This window comes from Pyxicephalus adspersus, chromosome Z, assembly GCF_032062135.1.
Source record: "Pyxicephalus adspersus chromosome Z, UCB_Pads_2.0, whole genome shotgun sequence".
Classification (NCBI taxonomy): domain Eukaryota; kingdom Metazoa; phylum Chordata; class Amphibia; order Anura; family Pyxicephalidae; genus Pyxicephalus; species Pyxicephalus adspersus.
The window spans coordinates 64592835-64614013 of record NC_092871.1 but is presented as its reverse complement, the minus strand read 5'-3'; the positions used below and the strand labels follow the sequence as shown (position 1 = coordinate 64614013).

Below are 21179 nucleotides of genomic sequence, written 5' to 3'. Positions count from 1 at the left end.
CCCCGGGACACGCACGTGGCTGGAGGCTCTGCATTGCTGGAGAGGGAGAAAGTCTCTCCTACAGGTATGGGCAGGGGACCAGCAGACAAGGGATGGGAAGGGAGTTCTTCCCACTCCTCACCTGCCAGCACCCAGGATACACAGGATTCCCCCAGCCTTCACATGTCTCAGCCCCCCCCCCCCCTCAGCAGTGCCCTTGAATGCACTACAGGGCTCTCGGTATATTCCAGGAGAGGATTTAACTTCTCATAGCTCACATGCCTTAACCCATGGTGATGGTTCCAGATTTAGGGTGCTCACACAGGATCCCAAAGCTTCTTCACCCCCCTCGGATCTCCCATTGGCGGAGAATAGGCTGTATTTTAACCTGGCTGAGCTGTTGCAAACAGAGCTGGCTAAGGTTACAGAGAGTATCACATCTGAGCTGCGCCAAGATTTACAGATTCTGGGCACCAGAATTGATGTTTTTGAGAAAAAAGTGGATGAAACGGTGTCACGAGTTAACCAGAATTCCAACCAGACCTGCAGTTTAAGCTTGATGACCTGGAAAATAGGTCTCGTAGAAATAATTTCAGGATCAGGGGCCTCCCTGAATCAGTGAAAGATGTTACAGAGGCTGTGCAGCGATTCCTGCAAGATCTCTTACCAGATTTACCAGAGTACCACTTTGTAATTGACAGGGCGCACAGGGCTTTGGTGGTGCCTAGACAGGACGGTCCACCCAGAGATGTAATTGTCAAGCCTCACTACTTTTCTACTAAAGAAGCTCTATTGAAAGTAACCAGGGACATGGATCTTATTGAGATGGAAGGCCATCCGATACAAATTTTCTCTGACATAACACCATTTACTATTCAACGCAGGAGGGCGCTTAAACCCCTATTGCAAGTTCTGATTGATCACAAGATTAAATATAGGTGGGCTTTCCCTTTTGAAATTGATTTTTCAGCTACAGGGGAAGAGTTTCTCCTTCTCCTCTTTTGATGAGGGAGAACAACTCCTCAAGGATTTGGAGCTAATCCAGAGGGGGGATGTTCCGCATACGTTAAGCAAGGAAGCTTCCACATCTTTGTACTTTGGAACAAAGTCAAAACATCTGGGAAACACTCTCAGAAGACGCCTTGAAAATGTGTGCTGGACGCTATCCTGTAACAGTTTCTGATTATATTTGCTCTTTTCTGTATTTTGCTGAGTTTTTGCTAAGTTTCTCTATTTTTCTTTTTGCTGATGGAGTAAGTCTGGGTGCCCTTTTTTGTGGTTATTATGCTGCAGTATAAATATTGATATCTCTCTGTTCTCTTTGTACTTTTATCAGGGCTTTGGTATATTGAGGCCCCTGACCCTTCTCCATTTCATTCTCTGCCGTCATGGCCCCGTGGTGGGGCGTCATTGTTACTACTGGTCAACATTGTACTGGTTTTTCTTTGTGCCTTATTGAGCTATCTGCCGAGCTATCTGCCAAGTGGCTGCCGAGCCCTTATCAAGCATGTGGTTTCCTCAGGTTACTGTGTGATTGTTCTGGGGGCATATGCCTCAGTACTTTTGGAGGGCTGAGGGACCAGGGGGGTCACACATGCCCCCAACCAACAGGGAATCTGGTTCGGGTCTTATTTATTTGTCCTGACCCGGCCAGACTCTCCCTGACGAGATGGAGCTTGTTGGAGCTCCTGGGTGCATGGGAGGTGAGGCTACCCCCCGAGGTCCGGGACCTTATTTTTCCCGGGGGTCAGGGAGGGACCCGATCCTCCTTGGTTTACTACAAAATATTCTGGTGCGCTGGTTGTCTGTTTTTTGTTTGTCCTTTGTGTTTTTTTTGTTTCCCCATGGCTCCCACATTTTTCTCCTTACCCCCAGAGGAAGTTTACACATGGCTCTACTAGTAGTATATGATGACTGAGCCTCCTGCGGTGCCCACAACCCCTACTAAGCTAACATTGCTCTCCCAAAACGTTCAAGGCCTTAACTCTCGGGTCAAGCGGTCTAAATCATTTCACTACTATAATTCCTTGAGGGTTGATATTTAGCCTTGCAGGAGACACATTTTTCCAACAACTCTGTCCCGAGGTACTTTCATAAAAACTATCCTATCTTTTACAATGCGAATTCAGATAAGAAGAAATGTGGGTCCTTTTGTGTTTTCGAAAGAGCTTGAACTTTGCACCTCAAAAGGTCTTTAGGGACCCAGGGGGCAGATTTCTGGTGGTGGTTGGTTATGTGGGTTTACAGCTAATTACAGTAGTATCGTACTTTGCGCCCAATGAGGGTCAATTGGCATTTTTCCATGCCTTTCTGAGCGAGATTTGCCCTAAAGTGAAGGGTTCTCTTAACCTGTTAGGCGATTCTAATCTGGCTCTGGATCATATCCTGGATAAATCCAAATTAAGCAGATATAGGGATCCTCCGAAAAAAAGTCATGGCTTTTCTCTCTTGCTGAGAAACTATGACCTTATAGATTGTTGGCGGGAAATGAATCCATCAGTCAGGGACTATACCTACTTTTCGGCGGCCCATAACCAATATTCCCGTATTGATCATGGGTTTGTTCAGTCTCAAATGCTCCCTAACATACTTGGGGCCTGAATTTTGCCTGAATTTTTGCCCCTTAGCACTGTATCTGACGGGTTTTAGCCGGCCTCAAGTCAGATTCCGCTGGAGATTTAATGAAAGCTTTGTCTCAGATACATTGGTAAGAGGGGAGATAGAATCGCTGTTAAGCGGCTATTTTCAGATTAATGTTGCGAGCAACACATCCCCAGCTGTCAATTGGGAAGCCCATAAAGCTTACATTAGGGGGGAGTTGATAAAAATAGGAGCCTCACGTCAAAGGGCAAATAATAATTTGATTGCACAGATTGCAGCGGCAACACAAAAACACCCCCCTCCCTGGGCTGAAGTCCCAGCTGGAGGCCAAACGCACCGAACTCAATTTGATTTTAACAACTAGGGCAGAAAAATCAATACGCTGAGCAGCTCACAAATTTTTTCTGTGGAGTGACAAACCGAGCAGCCTATTGGTTATTAAACTTAACCCTAGGCCTAAGACCCATGCTCTTCCTAAAATTAAGGTCAAAGATGGTAGGTTATCACAAAACCCAGAAAAAATATTGGCCGCTTTTGAGGATTATTACGGTCGTTTATACAGTTCCGAGGTCTCAGTTTCCAGAGCAGGAAGTGAAGGGTTTCTTGGTGAGATTGACCTTCCCAAACTGCATCCTAAACATAAAGCTATCCTGGAACGACCATTCACAATTGAGAAATTGAATGGGGTTCTTAGATTCCTCAAATTGGGCAGTTCACCTGGCCCGGATGGTTTTCCCAATTTGTACTACAAAACATTCGGCCCAGTACTGGCGCCGCATCTGGTTGCATTTTTTAATTATCTGCGGGAGGGGAACTCTCTATTGGGGGATGCCAATAGAGCATTTAATAGTGTGATCCCTAAACCGGGAAAGGATGCATCAGAAGTAGCCAATTATAGGCCCATTTCTTTGATTAATTGTGACCTTAAAATTCTGACGAAGATCATGTCAACCCGACTGGGCTCCTTTTTAGGGGCGTATATCCATCCGGACCAGGCGGGCTTTTTAGCAACATAGGCAGGCCCCCGATCAAACGAGAAGGGCTATTGACCTCATTTCGGTGGTTAACTCCAGCTGGGACGGGGGCCTCCCTCGTCAGGCTATGTTGCTTTCCCTAGACCTCCAAAAGGCTTTATCCTGGAGATACCTATTTCCGGTTCTCTCCAGAATGGACTTTGGCGCCCACTTTACTAATTTGTTGCTAGCTCTTTATGACTCCCCAGAAGCGAAAATATCGTTAGGGTTTTTTTTTTCTAAAGCAATCCCAATTAGAAGGGGGACCAGACAGGGATGTCCTCTCTCACCACTTTTGTTTGCTTTGGCAATTGAACCTCTTGCGATAGCCATGCGACTGGAACTTAACATCAAAGGAATTAGTTGTGGTCAGGTTGAACACAAATGTGCCCTCTTTGCTGACGATATTTTGATGTTTATCACCTCCCCAATTACTACCTTGCCCAACCTACTGAAACTTTTGGATGATTTTTCGCTCTGTTCAGGCCTACGGGTAAATAATGCTAAGTCTCAGGCCCTCAATATAAATAATCCCATAGGGATGCTGCCAGCGATTAAGGAAAAATTTGACTTCAGCTGGCATAAGGACTCTATTCAGTATCTAGGTATCCAGTTGACCCCTGCATACAGTAGCCTCTACAGACTTAACTATACGCCCCTATTTAAAAAACTTTACGGGGATCTCCAGAGGTGGTCCCTCTCCCCTCCATCATGGCTGGGACGGATTGCTGCTATCAAAATGAATCTACTCCCTAGACTACTTTATCTATTTTGCACTCTCCCTACTCAGGTTCCTACGAAGGAGATTGTACTCCCCCAGTCTAGAATAATGAGGTTTATCTGGGCAGGGAAAAAGGCCAGAATTCGAAAAGATACCTTATTTGCTCCTAAGCGCATGGGAGGCCTCGGGGTACCCAATTTAAAATATTACTGTGGCGGCGCAGGTGGCACAACGTTTGCTAGGCTATTTGCATTGAGCCCGACCTCAATGGGTTGAGATAGAGAACCAGGATGGCTTTCTGGGCTCCATAGAATCTCTTATGTGGCGCAGAAAAAGTCCAAGAGGACTTATAAAATTTCCGGCTCTGTCTCACTCCATCCAGGATAAATTCAGCAATCACCCGAAACTATCCTCCCGTCATAAACCTTTAACCCCACTCTGGAATAACCCGGATTTTCCGCCGGGCCAACACCCAATTAACTTTAATTGGTGGTTCTCCAAGGGCTTTAGACGAGTGAAAGATTTGATAGATGTTCGCGCAGTCTTTACATGGGACCACTTGACCAGTAAATTTGAAATTCCTTCAACAGAACATTTTCGCTATAGATAATTGACTTCATATATCAATACGATAATTAGACAGGCCCCGAGACCCATGCGCTTCTCCCCATTCGAAAGCACATGCTCCTCAATAGCCTCCACCAGAGGACAAATTTCTGTCATTTACTCAGGCCTAGTTTCCCCTGCCAGCAAACTACAATATATGTTAGACTGGGAATCTGAACTGGGTACCACATTGGAATTAGTGGTGGGACATATTTTGGGACGAGGTATTTGGATTGATTTCCAGAACTTTAAAGTAGGAGATTCGTAGCACAGTGGAGGCAGCCCTGTTTAACAAGCTTGCTGTGTCCCTCCCTAGACCAACAATGAAACTGATCAAATTAATCTTACTGGCTGGCAGAATTTCACTGGCTAAAGCCTGGAAGTCACCCTCGATAACTCTGGATCCCATTGTCACCAAATTAAATTGGATTATGGTGAATGATAGACTTACTCATACCCTAAAGAACTCTTTGGACAAATTTGATGATATTTCGGAGCCTTGGATTTCTTTCAACAGTACATAGCTGATGATCTTTGTACCATTGATTTTGGGTATAGCGAACTGGTCAAGTTCGCTTTTCAAACTTCCTTTACCTCCCCTTTTCCCTTCCTTTGTGGTTTTGGATTTTTGTTTTATGTGTGTTGTTTTCCTTGTCTTAAGATTTGTTCATGCACTGTTCAAACACGGTTTATTAATGTCGTTTTCTCCCTCCCCGGTATAATCACATCTGTTTCTAATGTGTCTCATACTTAATGTATACTTGGATGTGGCAAATACTTTTGTTTGGGCACTGTTTGCAGTGTTCTGTGTTTTAAAGGTATGTGCACATACAATATGTCTTTGTTTGCTGTAATAGCACTATTTTTGTTGATTTATTTTTCTGAAAACTTTAATAAAAATTTTGAAATATAAAAGGAGGAGGATGAAGAGGGAACATGAGAAGCAGTTGCATACAGCTACCAGGATAATGCCTAAATTTAATAGCAATTATGGCAATAGGAAGATAAAAACTTAGTACTTTGGTGCACTACTTTACCATGCTGTTGGAAACATAGGGCAGCTTTCCTTGTTTACACTGTGCATCCTAATAAATTGCAATAAAAAAAAAAACAATGAAAGTGGGCAAGGGGGAATTGCCTTAGGGTGGTTGTCATACTCAGAATATGAACTGTGAATAGGGGTTGGCGGTACTACCACAGTAATTCAAAAAAATATAGTACAGTTTAGACCATGAATCTTTCTCTACAGAGGCATCAGCTTGTTGGAAATGACTCCAAAACACATTGACAACTGGCTGCTGGGAACTCACCATTTTATTGTGCTGGGGCTGACATATAATGAAGCGCCTATTATTACCTATTCCAACCCTGCTAGCCACAGCTGAAAGGTCAGATGGCATTATGAGTCCTTCAAAAAAATTTTTAATAATTTCAGAAACTTTCAGAAACTCTCTGGACTTGTAGTAAACCCATTATGCTGCAAATTGGACCTAATGGATGGTCTATTTTCATCTCTTTGCATTTTACTTTATCTTTTTAATTAGCTAATTAAGATTTTATTGCTGGAACTGCTGACATTACCACCTGTGGTATATTATAGACATAATATTTCATGTGCCCCTAAAAGTATAACTACCCTTTGTCTATAGAGTTTTTCTATGGAGTTTTTATTGCAGACTGCAGGAAAAGAAGGATTATAAAATAATGATCCATGAAATGGATTTATATTTAAGCTCGCAATATTTACAGCTGAAGTCCAGGCAACCACTTACACAAAAATATATGGCACATATATTGGATCTGTTTTACCAGAGGATTTGTGTTTACGTCCATCCATTTCTGGGATTTACACAGCCTATTTCTTGCACATACTGATTTACTTCTAAGTCCTGCCCCTTCCTCCCCACATAGTGCTGCTCTATAGGCGCAGGTTGCCAAGTTTTTTGGACCAATAAATTTACCAACTCTGGGCAGTCGGGTGTCACTCAAAGGGAAATAAACTTCCCCCTGAGTGACGTTATGATGCCAGAACCTGCACACTCTATCACAGTTCTGAGCCTGTGATGGGGGAGTGGGCAGGTTGTGTCCTGAGAAACAACCCACCCACTTCCCTGAGCCTGCGATCTGGACGGGGAACATGGCCCGCAGCTCTGGCTGGTCAGCCCCCCCTTCCAGCAGGGCCCTTCTTCTGACCCCACAGGGGGGTGCACCGGCCAGAGCTGCGGATCACCCAAATTTTCCCGCTGCCGACCGTTGCTATAGGGAATTGCAAGATGTTGATACCATGTCAGACTGAGATATATACAACAGCTGTATTGCAAAAATGTATTTAAAAATACAATTGAATTAATGTGTGTCTTTTATATCTGCCTGGAGTCCAGAATTGTAGGTTAATTTTAGTAAAATTATAAAACTCAAATCTATGCAATATTTATATTTGTGAAATAAACATAAAAAATATTACAGGACAAAATAAGTATTGTGTAGAAAACAACTTTTTAAACTGCATTGATGGGATGCTGATCATTAGAATCCAGGATCAAACCATTTGTATACTCATGATTATCATGAGTGTCAGAGCGATCTCCTATTGATCCCTGATTGATGTTTACAGCGCTGAAAGAGTGTAACACACCCAACTCAATGTGTGGTTAGATCACTTTAGAGCACAACTTTATTGTTTGCACACAGTTTTTATAACAGTTCAAAGGCATGATCAGTGCATGATCACATGACTACAGACAATTAGCAGACATGACAAATGTCCTTGTGGTTCTCTTAGAACAAGATATTTTTGTCAAGAGAACGGAAAAATGGCCGTAGGGAGGAAAGGGGGAGTTTCAAGGCAAAAAGTGGGGAGCAGACGTTAGTTTACTGATAAGAAGAGTACAACTAGTTTCAACATAATTCAATCATCTACAAAACATAACAAAAGTACAAAAATAATTAACTTCAAGACTCAGCAAAATTCCTGATCTACTTTCATTTCCCTCTTTTTATCCTTCAACAAAGGATAACTACTTGACCTCATACCTCTGTTTCTTTACATACAAATAGACAGCTTCAGGTTCTTGGGCATATATAACTTGAGGAAGCTGAGTGATTCTCTGTAGTACTATCACAGTGGGATATTTCAGAGGGGTTACAAGTCAAACAGTAACATACATCTCCCTGGGTAATATTTATAGTATGTGTAAATATCAGACATTTTTCCAGGGAATGATAGGTTTTACAGTTGCTGCAAAAGTTATACGGGTTATGAAGTAAACATATATCACTTTCAGTAATATCAGTGTCATTGTAGATTTTGCTAAAGACTCTAAGCAGTATGTTGACTGGAGTAGCGACAGCAATCAAACAAGAAGTTAACATATCTTGAGTACTATGCATATCAGTTAAGCAAAAACTAGAGCTTTTATATATTTCTTTGGCAAGACGTTCCCATATGTTACCACAGAAGTCAGTCCAGTCACTATACTCACATCCTCGCCAGTGCATAGACAGGGTAGAGTAGATCTTGGCTTGGTTGGAGACAAATGAAGGGCAAATCTTGGGGGTGATAGTGGCAAGTTGTTGTGACCCAAACAAGGCAGAATATGACCATCAGGGCTCCAAAACTGCAAACAAGCATCCGGGCTGGTACTTGTGGATCGAGAAGCATCATCCTGGCGCTGGATCCGCCGTGCCTTCTTTACTGTTGAAGCGTGTATCCAGGTGGGTCCTCCACTGGTCAGCACAGATGTTCTAGTGATGGCTTGGTTGTGATGGCGTGACCGGAGGTCCAAACAACGGATCCAAGGATTTGTGCTTGTGCACAGCTTTAACCAACACTATGTCTCTGGGCTTGAATGGGTGCATCGGTTCATCAGTAGGGAGAGAAAAAGAGAGAGAGATATCTCTGTAGTTGCTGTTCAATTTTTCAATTAACTTAGCTACAATTTGTTGTAAGTCTCTTGGTAGTAAGATAAGGGGTTCTTTGGCCCAAGGGGTGGGGAATGGACGTCCCATTAAAATTTCAAAGGGTGATAGCTTATTAACTGGATTGGGTGTCATTCTTATTTCTGCTAGCTTGGCTGGTAGGTATTGGTCTCACTTATGGAATGTCCCTCCAGTTGCTTTCATAACTTTGTCTTTCGATGTCCTAGTCATCCTTTCTACTACTCCAGCACTCTGGGGGTGATATGGGATGTGGAACTTCAATTCTATGTTCATCATTTTTGAAATCTACTTTAGAAGTGAATGAAGTGCCATTGTCTGAGCCTATTCTCACTGGGCATCCAAATAGGGGGATGATCTCCTTGCATAATATCTTAGCTACTGTCCTTGCATTTTCTTTCCTGACTACAAAAGCTTCTACCCATCTGCTGAGACTATCTGTAATAACTAACATTATCTGACATCCGTTGGAAGCATGTGTGTGAAGTCAAATTTTAATTCTTGAAATGGACCCTGTGTAAAAATGTTCGTGTTGTCCTGCTTTCTTTCCTTGCACGTTATTTCTAGCACATGTTAAACAACGGGAAAGTATGGCTTGTGTATGTTCCTTTAAATTATGGGCACAAAATTGCTTGTTTATTTCTTGTGTTGTGGTTTTAATGCTTTTGTGTGCTATACCGTGGATTTCAAAAACAATGAGGGGTTCTGCTATTTGGAGCGACCCTACTATTCCTCCTTTTGACCGGATTCCAAAGGAATCCAAAGTCAATCCTTCCTTTTCTTAGAATTCAATGTCCTTTGAAGTGGCAAAGGACTCTAATTGTGTTAGAAGTGTGTTGGTTTTAGTGGAAGCTGGGATGGCGAGCAGAGATGTGTTTTGGGGGGATTAGTGGTGGGTATGGTAGACTGAGCAGCGGCTTTGGCATGAAAATCTGCTAGTCTGTTGCCCCTGCCATTGAAGGAATTGGAAAAAATGTGTGCTTCACATTTAACAATGGCTATTTGATTGGGGAGGTGAATGGCTAGTAAAAGTTTTGAAATAATGCAGAGTGCTGAATGGGTTTTCCATCAGCTGTGGTAAAACCTCTTCGCTGCTAGATGGCTCCAAAATTATGTATGACTCCAAATGCATAGCGGGAGTCGGTAAATATATGGTTCTAGCTTTTCCTTCCATAATTTCACAGGCTCTGGTGAGTGCTATCAATTCTGCGGCTTGAGAAGAGTTAACAGAGAGTTGGGGGGCATCAAGGTCTGTGTCAGGGAGCTGATGGCATATCTAACTAAATAAGTTTTGTCAGAGGGTCGCGAACAAGACCCATCTACAAAAACATTTTCAGCTGAATGTGGTGTTGATGTGTTATGTATTTCAGTGATACATGAGTGTGACTCTGGTATTTCATCTTCTGGCCCTTTAGGACTCAAGAGGGCATTAGGGAACAGCGACAGGACCGCTGTTAGCAGGAGCATATTTTACACCTGATCCTGCAGTGGGTGTTAGGATAACTTAATAACCAGACAACCTTTGTGCTGTTATGTGTTGAGTGGGTAAATTCTTAAGCAAGTGTAGTACAGCATGGGATGTGTAAAGTATCATCCCATGTCCCAAAGTTAGAAGTGAGACACTTTCTACAGCCATTGCACACGCTGCCAGCACACGCAGACAGGCTGGAATGCCTTGCACAGTAACAGTCAGTGTCTTAGAGACATATGCCACAGTCCTCAATTTACCTCCATGCATCTGAGCAAGCACAGCATCCATGGTTTTACAATTTTCTCTTGCAAACAATACAAATAGTACATTGAAATTTGGCATTCCCAATGCAGGGGCAGAGGTCAGAGATTCTTTTAATACCACATATGCTTTAGCCATTTCATCAGACCATTGAATGTTGTTAGGGGCACTGGGGGTGGTACTGGGATGGAGCTGTAAGTCCCAATACGAGCAGTCAGGAATCCAGTTTCTGAAAAAATTGATCATGCCAAGAAAGCTGAGCAGCTGTTTCTTTGTCTGTGGGCAAGGCAGACTGGTAATGGCATGTACACGGCTGGAGGCTAGCAGCCGGGATCCTGGGGTTAAGAGCATTCCCAGGAATGTGACTTGTTGTAGACAGAACTGAACTTTTTTATGTGACTCCCTCTGTTCTTCCTTTCCCAAAAAACACAACAATGAAACAGTATCCTTCTGGCATGCCTCCTGTGACGGGCTACACAACAATAAATCAACACATAGTAAAGTGGAACCATGCTGCGGCTGCCAGTTGGCAAGGACCTGCTGGAGGGCAATTGAGAAAACTGCGGGTGAGTCAACAAAACCCTAGGGCAAGCGACACCAGGTGTACTGCTGTTCCATGAAAATGAAAGCCATAAGGGGCTGAGTCTCAGGTGATAATGGTATGGAGAAAAATGCATTGGCACAAATCAATAACACTGTAAAATTGGGTCTCAGGCAGTACTGCTGTAAGGATGGTAGTAAGATCTAACATGACTGATGTCAGGGCCGTAACCAGCTCATTGATTATTATTATTAATAAACAGGATTTATATAGCGCCAACATATTACGTAGCGCTGTACATTAAATGGGGATTGCAAATGACAGACTAATACAGACAGTGATACAGGAGGAGAGGACCCTGCCCCGAAGAGCTACAATCTGATTGATGGCCCTGAGATCCTGTGTAAAACTGTATGAGCCATCAGTCTTTTTGACAGGATTTACTGGAGTATTGTAAGGAGAGCAGGTTTTCTTAAGTATGCGTTGCTGGCAGAAAAATTGAATCCTGGGTGCTAACAAATCTTCCTTGTCTTTAGCTAAAGGATACTTCTTTTGGTATATTGGTTGATGTGGTTTTGTAAGTGTTATATATGGAATGCAGTCCAGGAATCCCATGTCATATGGTCCAGTGGACCATGGGCTGTCAGGAACTGGAAAATCCAATAAGGGCAGTTGCAAGGTTGTATTGACATTAATCAGGGTTGTCAAGGTTGTATTGACATTAACCTCCCTTTGGGTCAACAACCAGTGACATTCCCAGAGATCCTATCAGGTCTTTTCCTAACAAGTTAACTGGACAACTAGGTAATACCTTGAATGAGTGATGTGTAATGTATTCTCCATGTACTGTACATATAGGAATATGAAGTGTGTGTCCTATAGGGGTGATGACTCCGTTTATTCCCACAGAGGGCCCACCAGGTGTAGATGGACCTGACCAGGATCGGAGGACAGAACAAGTTGCTCCTGTGTTTACTAAGAAGTCTATCAGGAACTGTCTTACCTTTAATGTGATTATTGGGTTTTCATCAGCCTGGTCAGGAAATTGTAACATAGTGGTGGTGGAGTCTTCCTGTGGGCATCCCTATGCTTGATGTGGTTTGCCTCCCCATTGAATGTGGCTGCATTGGCGTGCTATGTGGTTGCTGTTGTACTGACTGCTGTTGGTGTGTAGGGCAATCCCTGGCCCAATGACCATCCTGTCCACAGGCAAAACATGCTTGATTCCTTCTAATATCTTCAATATCCTCTTTTGTCATTCCTGTCCTGTCTACCTCCTCAGCCTCTACTTTTTCCTCTGTACCCTCCAGGTTTTCCTGAATAATGGAGTCCCTGCACATGGGGTTTTGACGGTTTAGTTATTTCAAAACATCCTGTCATGTCTTTAGTTAACAATCGTCCCATTATATCCTGCGGGGGTAATGTGCACCAATTATCAATAATCATTTTGGCAGTTTTAGCTTGTTCAGGGATTGATCCATTAATCCATAACTGCGTAACATTCAAATCTCCTTCTAATCCTAGATCTGCCTCTTCCTTCCACACTGTCCTAAACCTTCGAGCATAATCACGTTTCATACCGTTTCTCCTGCTTTCTGTTTGAATGATAATGCTGTGGCCATTGATTTTCTATCTTCATGTATCCTAACAAATTCATTATGCACTTGGTCCCACATAGGCTTTTGGGGTTAAGTACACAACAGCGGATGATGTGTAGCCGCTGCTGCTGAGTGATGTAGGACTATTGGGTGGTGGTAATAATATCTGTGACTGCTTGGTCTTTGTTTTGGTAAGAAGAGGAGGGGCTGAGGGGGAATCCTGTGTAATCGTTTGTTGCTGCACGGACTGTATTAGACAGATATCGTCCTCGTAATTCTCATCCTCCTGTGTTCTCCTTTGTGTTTCACTGTTAGTTGTGGCTATAGAGGTGTATATGAGGGTTGAATAGAGGATATGATTTGAGCAACAGCTTTCTATTTACGGGGTAATCTTTCCAATACATTTTCAAAGTATACTAGACCTCTCCGCAAGCCTTCATGTATTGCCGGTCCCACTCGGGAACTCGTGGATCTAATTTATATCCCCATCCGTCTCGATTACTGAGACACATTCCTAAGATACAACTAATATGGAATTTGGAGAATGATCCTTCTAGTGGGAAGGGGTCAAGGCATTTCAAGTTTTCAGTGCCATTTTTCAAATGTAATGTAAAAGGGTCAGTGTAATAGTCTCTTGCTCTGCGGTTAACAAAATCAACAGGAGTTTCCTCCTGGAATATTATAAGGAATATCCTCATCACTGGGTGACATGGCTGTGGGTTTTTGTTTCTGTCTGATTTTAATGCGTTTTTTTACATGTTTTTTTTGTGGATCTGGGAGCTGTTCCTCCTTTGTGGAATTCCCCTTACCTTGGGAATTTCCTATAGTTGCAGTATAAATTACAGTATAAATATCAGACGGTTGTACACAGTGATTGTACAGTTGGTAGCTGCAGTGCTTGCTGACGTCTTGTTCCCAAGACCGCTTACCAAAACGCAGCTTAGGTCATGTTACTGTTTGCCAGAGGCAACCACTGCAGTGAGGATTGACCCAACCTCACCTTGGCAACTAGATTAGTACTAACTTATCTTAACCTCCTGAGCGTTACACTGAGGTCTAGATTTCTGTACCAAAAGTGATCCATTGTTTTTCATGAATTTTTTTTTTTAAATGTAGACCTGTAACTTCTTACAGAAATATGTCCGAACAGGGGTTCTAGTAGATATTATGAATATAAAAAATGTTTGAAACACACAATCATTTAAAAAAAAAATTACGACGTCATCACGCACGCAGGGAGAAGCCGTTCGGTTTTATTTTTCTCCGCCGGACGGCTTCTTGTTTCAGAAGGCACCCCGCGCTGGAACAAGAAGGACGTGGGACGATCAGCGGGACCAGGTAAGAAGCCGGCCAGCGGAACACAAGATGCCGGCCGGCGGAACACAAGATGCCAGCCGGCATCTTACCGGTCCCGCTGGCACCCGACGCTGGAGTGGGAGATCGACGGACGACGCGGGACGGAGGACGACGCTGGAATACGAAAACAACGCTGGATGAGCACAGGGGGACCAGGTAAGTGGGGATGGGAAATCTCGGGGTTAACCATCCTAGCCACTTTTTTTTGCCCGTACGAAGGTCGGGCTTAACGGCTAGGTGGTTAAATACAATATCTATTACATTTCTAAATTATTGACATTAAAATTCTTATACTCTATACATTATCAGACGCCATCAGTGTGCACAAATTCAATAAAAGAATTCCCAAATCTTCCTAACTAAGGACCCAGTCCTTCTATGAGGGAGTCTACACTGCCACAGTGCTTAGGTTTGTAAGATATCTACAGGGACACTATCTCTGTAGGGATCCTACTATCCTAAAGATAACCCACTTCTGATGCCAAACTGTTAAGATGATCTCCTATTGATCCCAGATCAATTGTCCCTCTTTCTAATAGCTTCTGTTTACAGCGCTGGAAGAGTGTAACAGACAACTCAATGTGTGGTTAGATCACTTTCAAAACTTTATTGTTTGCACACAGTTTAAATAACAGTTCAAAGGCATGATCAGTGCATGATCACATGACTACAGACAATTAGCAGACATGACAAACGTCCTTGTGGTTCTCTTAGAACAAGATATTTTTGTCAAGGGAACGGATAAATGGCTGTAGGGAGGAAAGGGAGAGTTTCAAGGCAAAAAGGGGGGAGCGGACGTTAGTTTACTGATAAGAAGAATACAAATAGTTTCAACATAATTCAGTCATCCACAAAACATAACAGAAGTACAAAAATAATTAACTTCAAGACTCAGCAAAAATCCTCATCTACTTTCAATGAGTCATGGTGAAGTTTGCCCTTTGCATGTCCTATGTGGAAAGACAAAGAAATAAGATAATTGGTAGACTTGGTGCAGTTCGTTTTTTCCAGAAAACCTGTGAATTATTTATATCTAAATGAAGTAGCTCTGGAAAGTCTCCAAGAAGCTGTAACCCTGTGAGCCCTACTGAGCTCGGCTATGTCTGCTGCATTGTCCCTGTAATTGTTTTTATTAGTTTGGATGGGGAGAAATTGCTGCTTTCCTCACCATGAAGAAAACAGGCATGACTTAGCCAACAAAAATGACATTATTTCAATTTGAACCAAATTAAGCCCCATTTTTAAGGCTAAATAACATATATATCTGATACACAAACCAAGGTATAATTAAACATAGTAAAGAAATACTTTTATTTTTAAAAAGCTACAGAAAAATATTGGATTTTGTAAAGTGTATAATGTTAAAAAATGTCTTAAGAGAAAGTAATAGGAAATAGTTTATTGTACATGTTAGGTACTTTGTTGTCCTATTAGGGAGTTTTCCCTACACATCCTGTCCTGGACACACAACAGTAAGAGGAAATGTCTCCAAAGTAGGATGAAATCCTCTTTTAGCCAATACATGTTTCAGTGACTGCTACATTTTGGATTTTACGTCTCATTCATTGATGGGTAAAGAGTCAGCATGACACATAAAGTGATGGGATGTCAAGTGAAGATTTGTCTAGATCTATATAGTTCACCTTTCTAGCACTGCTATTGTTTAATATTTTCTTGTAAATGTGAGGAAAATATAAATATGGGCATGTGATACAAAAAAAAAATAATTATAATGACTACATATAGTTAACAAAATGTAATATTTATGTATGTAGTATGAGCAGTGATGATATTCATACAATTCTGTACTTACACAACTTTCTATGCCAGGATGATGGGTGTAATGATTTCCTTGACTGATTTGACTGATACTCTGTTCTTTGCAGAATGATGTATCGATGGGAATTCCGCAGCCTCCCCAGCCAGAAGTGAGGACCAAGGATTATATGGTGGAGTCTGTGCTGGTCATGTTCTTCTGCTGTTTCCTAACCGGCATAATTGCTGTGGTCTACTCTCATGAGGTGAGATTCGACAACTGGTCATCATAACAGCTTTGTGTCTTTTAAAGTAGAATGCCAGTCAACATCTTTTTCTTTGAATAGAGAAGGGTTAAAACTATGGAACACATTCTGTGAAATGCATATCCTAATAGGGGATATCTTTCAGGCTAGAAGGTCATCAAATTCCTAGTTTAGAGTACCTCTTCCACCTGGATACAGAGCTTAAAAATAAACTGTAATCTTCCTTTCACCAAGCATAATCCAATAATCATTATATTTTGTTTATTCATAAAGTAAAAAGCAGCAATCTAAGCATTTATTATCTGTGACGTCAAAGCTTTCAGTAACTGTCTTTTAAAAGTTCTTAGGGGAAGAGGAGGGATCTGTAGAGAGGAGGAGACAGATATGTGGGTGATGACTAGGAAGTTGTCTTCTCCATTGACATCACCCGAATAATTGACAGAGCTTCTTTCTGCCCTGTTATCACCATCAACATTTCAAGCCTTTCCTCCAGTGAGAAAGGCAGGATTTGCATTAGAGGTGGTGCACAGTAAGGTAAACCTTTGCCTTTAAACTTAAAAATAGCTATAACTGTTTTTCTCTATATTTTCTTTTTGCATATATGACATTATTAAATCTTTGTGCAAAGCTGGACAAATCACGCCACATATCATTCGCAGAATTGATTGGTCATTGTAAACAAAACCTTTGCTTTGCAAGTACAATACATTTTAATACTGATCTAATCTTTTTTTGTTATTTGTAGACCAGAACTGCTCTGAGTAGAGGGGATATCCTGCAGGCTCAGGAAGCCTCCCGCAAGGCCAGATCCCTCATGCTCTTCAGCCTACTCTTTGGAGTCTTTGTGTCGGTCAGCTGGATTATATATGTGGTGGTCGCTATCTTCCTCTGAATAAATGAAAGGAACGAAAGTCCAGGAAGCCTGCACACCTTAGATCTGCCCCAGAACCTTCAACAATGGACCCCCCTGCGAAATCTATCTCACCTCCATCAGGTTTACGGGCTCTCACAGCACATTATAAGACATAGCCTGGAACTGATTGTGCTGATTTGGGAAAAAGAAAATAGTTTATATGTACAGAAAACATTAAAAATAAAAATATACTTTTTTTTTTTTTCCCATTTACTTTACCTACGCCTTTAGTGATCTGGGCCATACCAGAGGTAGTGGGAACTCTCCTGGCCTAGTGAGGCACTAGGGACCAGGGGGCCAGTAGGAACACAAAAAATATTTTGGGGGTCATATGATTGAGGCCCACCAAAGGGCTTTTTCTGGTTCTTTCTTGGGCCACTCTGACCCTGGACCGGTATACGAAGTCTAAACATTGTCTGCTGCCTAGGAAAACCCAAATATACCTTTCATATCCAGGCATACAATGGTCTCCTAGTTTGTCTCTTTGCACTGTGTCATTTACTTTTCCTGGTTAAGAGGTCTGCTGAGCTGGGGTGAAGGCATTATTTTATGCCTTATTTTAAAAATACTTTTTGTATGTATTTCATGGCGCGTGTGAAAAAAAAGGGGATATTTGATTGAATCTTGAATAAATGGTATCATGATAAAAAAGGTGAGGAATGAGGCACGATACACTACGGCTCACCCATGTTCAATATGCTTCAAATTGTGAGCCTTGCGGGAAGCTAGAGCAAATATATATGGCCATGGTTGGAGTAACCCTAAAAAAACCTTTGTGAAGTTTCTTAACTTCTTGCCATGCCCACAGGGTGTCCCTAAATAGTAAGTTTTTGCTAATGGTGGGTGGGATCAATTGAGTGGAGTATGCAGTATGCCCAATAAGGACCATGGCTGCACCATCAAAGATTCCAGTGTAACAGCAGTATACTGGAATGTGGCGTGCCTTGATGTGGCGCATCAAACCAGATAAATTTTACTTGCATCAAGAATGTTTACCCCCAAATGGACCCTTGGCTCGGTCAATTTGGACCTGGCTTTACGTGGTTTGCCTTGCCACAGGAAAGACACAATTCTAGATTGTAGTACGATGACATACAGGTTTTTCATTAGGTATAATATTCTTTAACAAAACTAATTATCTTGTTTAAATGGTATTTGGCCATCAAGGATATGGGGAGAGTTCTCCAGGCTGTAAGCTCGAATAGTATTTTGGTTATGAGTGGGGCATAGTTCAACGTGTACATTCTAGAGGCATTTTGGGTGACCTGGACCTCTAGATATATGATAGAGTGATTTGCTATCATGGGGCCAAGTTGTTTTACCCAAGTTACCAGAGCAGTTGGGTGTGTGGTCTTGAAAAATGTATCTCACAAAATACTTTTCAAATAATTGATATGGAAATCCAAAAAGGTTCTCAAAATTTGAATATGGTGGAGTAACCTAGGCAGGGTCTTTAGTGGGCTGTTCAGGAACAATAAAACTTCATCCGCAAAAAGGGCAGACTTGCCTACAGTCGATAGTGATTCCTTCGAACAAGGTAGGTTGTAGGAAAGACCTGGCTAGGGGCACTATCACTAAATTAAGTAGTAAAGGAGACAGGGGCACCTGATGTGTACCTGACCTCTGTATAACGGGGTCACCTGAGACAGGACTCCTGCCACATGTATTTGAGCCTGAGGAGAGGAGTGCAAAGTGCGTAGAAAAGTAGCGATATGGCAGTGAAAGCCAAATTTCTGCAATGCTAGATGTAGCCAATTCCAATCAATGCTGTCGAAGGTCTTCTTAACGCTGAACTTCAACAGTGTTGCCAACAAGGAGGAGTCTGGAAGACAAGCTTGTTGTAGAATAAGCAGTAGTTTCCTAATAATATAGGTAGTTATTCTACCCAAAATGAATCCAGACTAGGCGGAGCCCACTAGTTTCGGTAACGAGTTTGCTAAATGATCCGCCAAAATTTGAGAGAGAATTTTAACATTTTGATTAATAAGAGAAATGGGGCGGGTAGGATCACGGGTAGGGGGTCCTTGTGCCCTATAGGGAGAACTTTGATATAAGCCAAAGGGCCTGATTGACAGACATCACCCCTTCTAAAGTAAATTGTTTGGAGATGTCAGGTACACCTCTATCAGCTGCGGAAGAACTATGTGGTTAAGAAAAAGCTGTATTTTGAAGTATAGATTAATTCGTAGAAGCACGTAAAGGTAGTTTTAGATTTGACACTCAAATCTCTCTGTCCACCCCTTACTAGTCTCCCTCAGTCCTGGATAAGGTTTCATGCTCCGTCAGCCATCTTATCATGGATGGCTGACAGATTTCTGAAACTCCACCAGGATAAAACAGAACTCATCATCTCCTCCCGACAGATTTCTAACTGTTAACAACACTATTATTCATCCCTCCCCTCAGGCACATTGTCTTGTCATCACCTTCGATTCTGTTACTCCCCATATTTAGAACATTTCCAGGTCCTGTCACTTTCATCTACACAACATCTCCAAAATCTGCCCTTTCCTTCCCCCAGAGACCACCAAACTCCTTTTACAAGCTATTATCATCTCTTGTTTGGACTACCGTAACAACCTCCTCTCTGGTATTCCACTATCCCTACTCTCTCCTTTACAATCTATTATGAATGCTGCAGCCAGACTTATTCATCCTTCCCACCACTCCTTTTCTATTGCCTCTCATTGTAGTTGTCTTCATTGGCTTCCATTTACTACCTCTACCACCTACCTGTCTGACCTGGTAGAAAAATACACTTCTAGCTGCTATCTTAACTCCACCAATGACCTACTAATGACTTCCACTCTCATAACCTTGTCACATGCACAGCTCAAAGACTTTTCTAGAGCTGCTCCAATCTCTGGAATGGTCTTCCTAATTCTATTCTGCTTGCTCCTATTTTCTGCTCCTTTAAAAGTGCACTCAAAACTCTAACTTGCCAACCCATCTTCTTCTGTCTCTTAAAACTTTCTCTACTTCCCACCATTCTATACCCCCCCCCCCCTCCTATTGTGTGATATTCCCTCCACCTCTTAGATTGTAAGCTTTTTGGGGCAGGGTATTCTGTGTCACTGTATGTATCTGTTTGTCATTTGCAAAATCTATTTAATGTACAGTGGTGTGTACCACAACTTCTTAAACCAGTCAACTTCTCTCCTAACTTATTTGATAATTTTTCCCCCTCTATCATTCTAAAATGAAGCTTATCTATTCATAAAAACTATGTATCTCACCATTGGTTTTACTAATCTGCACTTCCTTTTAAGAAAAAATATATACAAGCCTTTTGTAAGTACGTAACACTGTCTTACCTCGATATAAAGTGTCATTTCAAATACCCATACATTGTATATATCTCTATGTATCTTGGCAGCTCTGTATATCTTTGCATGTATCACATGTCAGATCTATTATGATGTGATGTACCACAAACTATATTGATGAATAATTTTATTTTAGTTATGTACAAATATATAGTTTTATGTGACTATCATGAGCTAATGTACAGCAAGTGTGTGCATACTTATGGTCTCTGAAATATCATGTTATGTTACTGCGTTATAATGTTTTGTTACTTTGTTATCATATCTATTAGTCATCATATATAATAGACGAGGGGAGTGCTAATCAAAAAATCTCTAGCAATAGGTTTCTTGCCTTATACCAATTTTGATAAATGAAAAGGAATAAAAAAGCCAGGGTATTTGCTGAGCCGCAGTGTATTGAAAAAAAAAAAATAATATTAAAGTAACAATAATTCCTTCAAACAGAATATTCATACAACAATTTTTGGTATTTTAACAATTAAATTATTACATGTCACCCCCGCTGAATTATGTGAGGGAGGGTATTCTTGACCTGTTTGACTAGAATAGTCATAAAATCCCTGAAACAATTGTTGCAATTAAACATTTAGTGTTCAGACGCGTTTCGCCTCTAGGTGCTTCATCCGGCTTCATCAGACTTGAGGTAGGATGTTGAATTGCTGGCTGCATGTAAACACATCATATACATGTATAAAATTAGATAACATATTTAGAAGTTGATAGTTGAATCATAGAAGAATTGTACTTATACTGATATTGCAAAAGATAATTCAAGAACCTTCCAAAGGTACATTAGTCCTTATTGGTATTTACGAAAGTACAATAAAATGAGT

The 21179-nt window shown here is 41.6% G+C and overlaps 1 protein-coding gene across 5 annotated transcripts in view; it reads left to right on the top strand.

Moving 5' to 3' along the window:
- Positions 1-20584, top strand: part of PRRT1B (proline rich transmembrane protein 1B) — an 80612-nt gene extending 60028 nt beyond the window's left edge. For all 5 annotated transcript variants that reach the window (XM_072429509.1, XM_072429510.1, XM_072429511.1 and 2 more), the window contains 2 exons: positions 15970-16104; positions 16850-20584. In XM_072429509.1, coding sequence (XP_072285610.1) covers positions 15970-16104; positions 16850-16996 — 282 coding nt within the window. In that variant the 3' untranslated portion in view covers positions 16997-20584. The remainder of the gene's footprint in view (positions 1-15969; positions 16105-16849) is intronic.
- Positions 20585-21179: the final 595 nt, after the last annotated feature.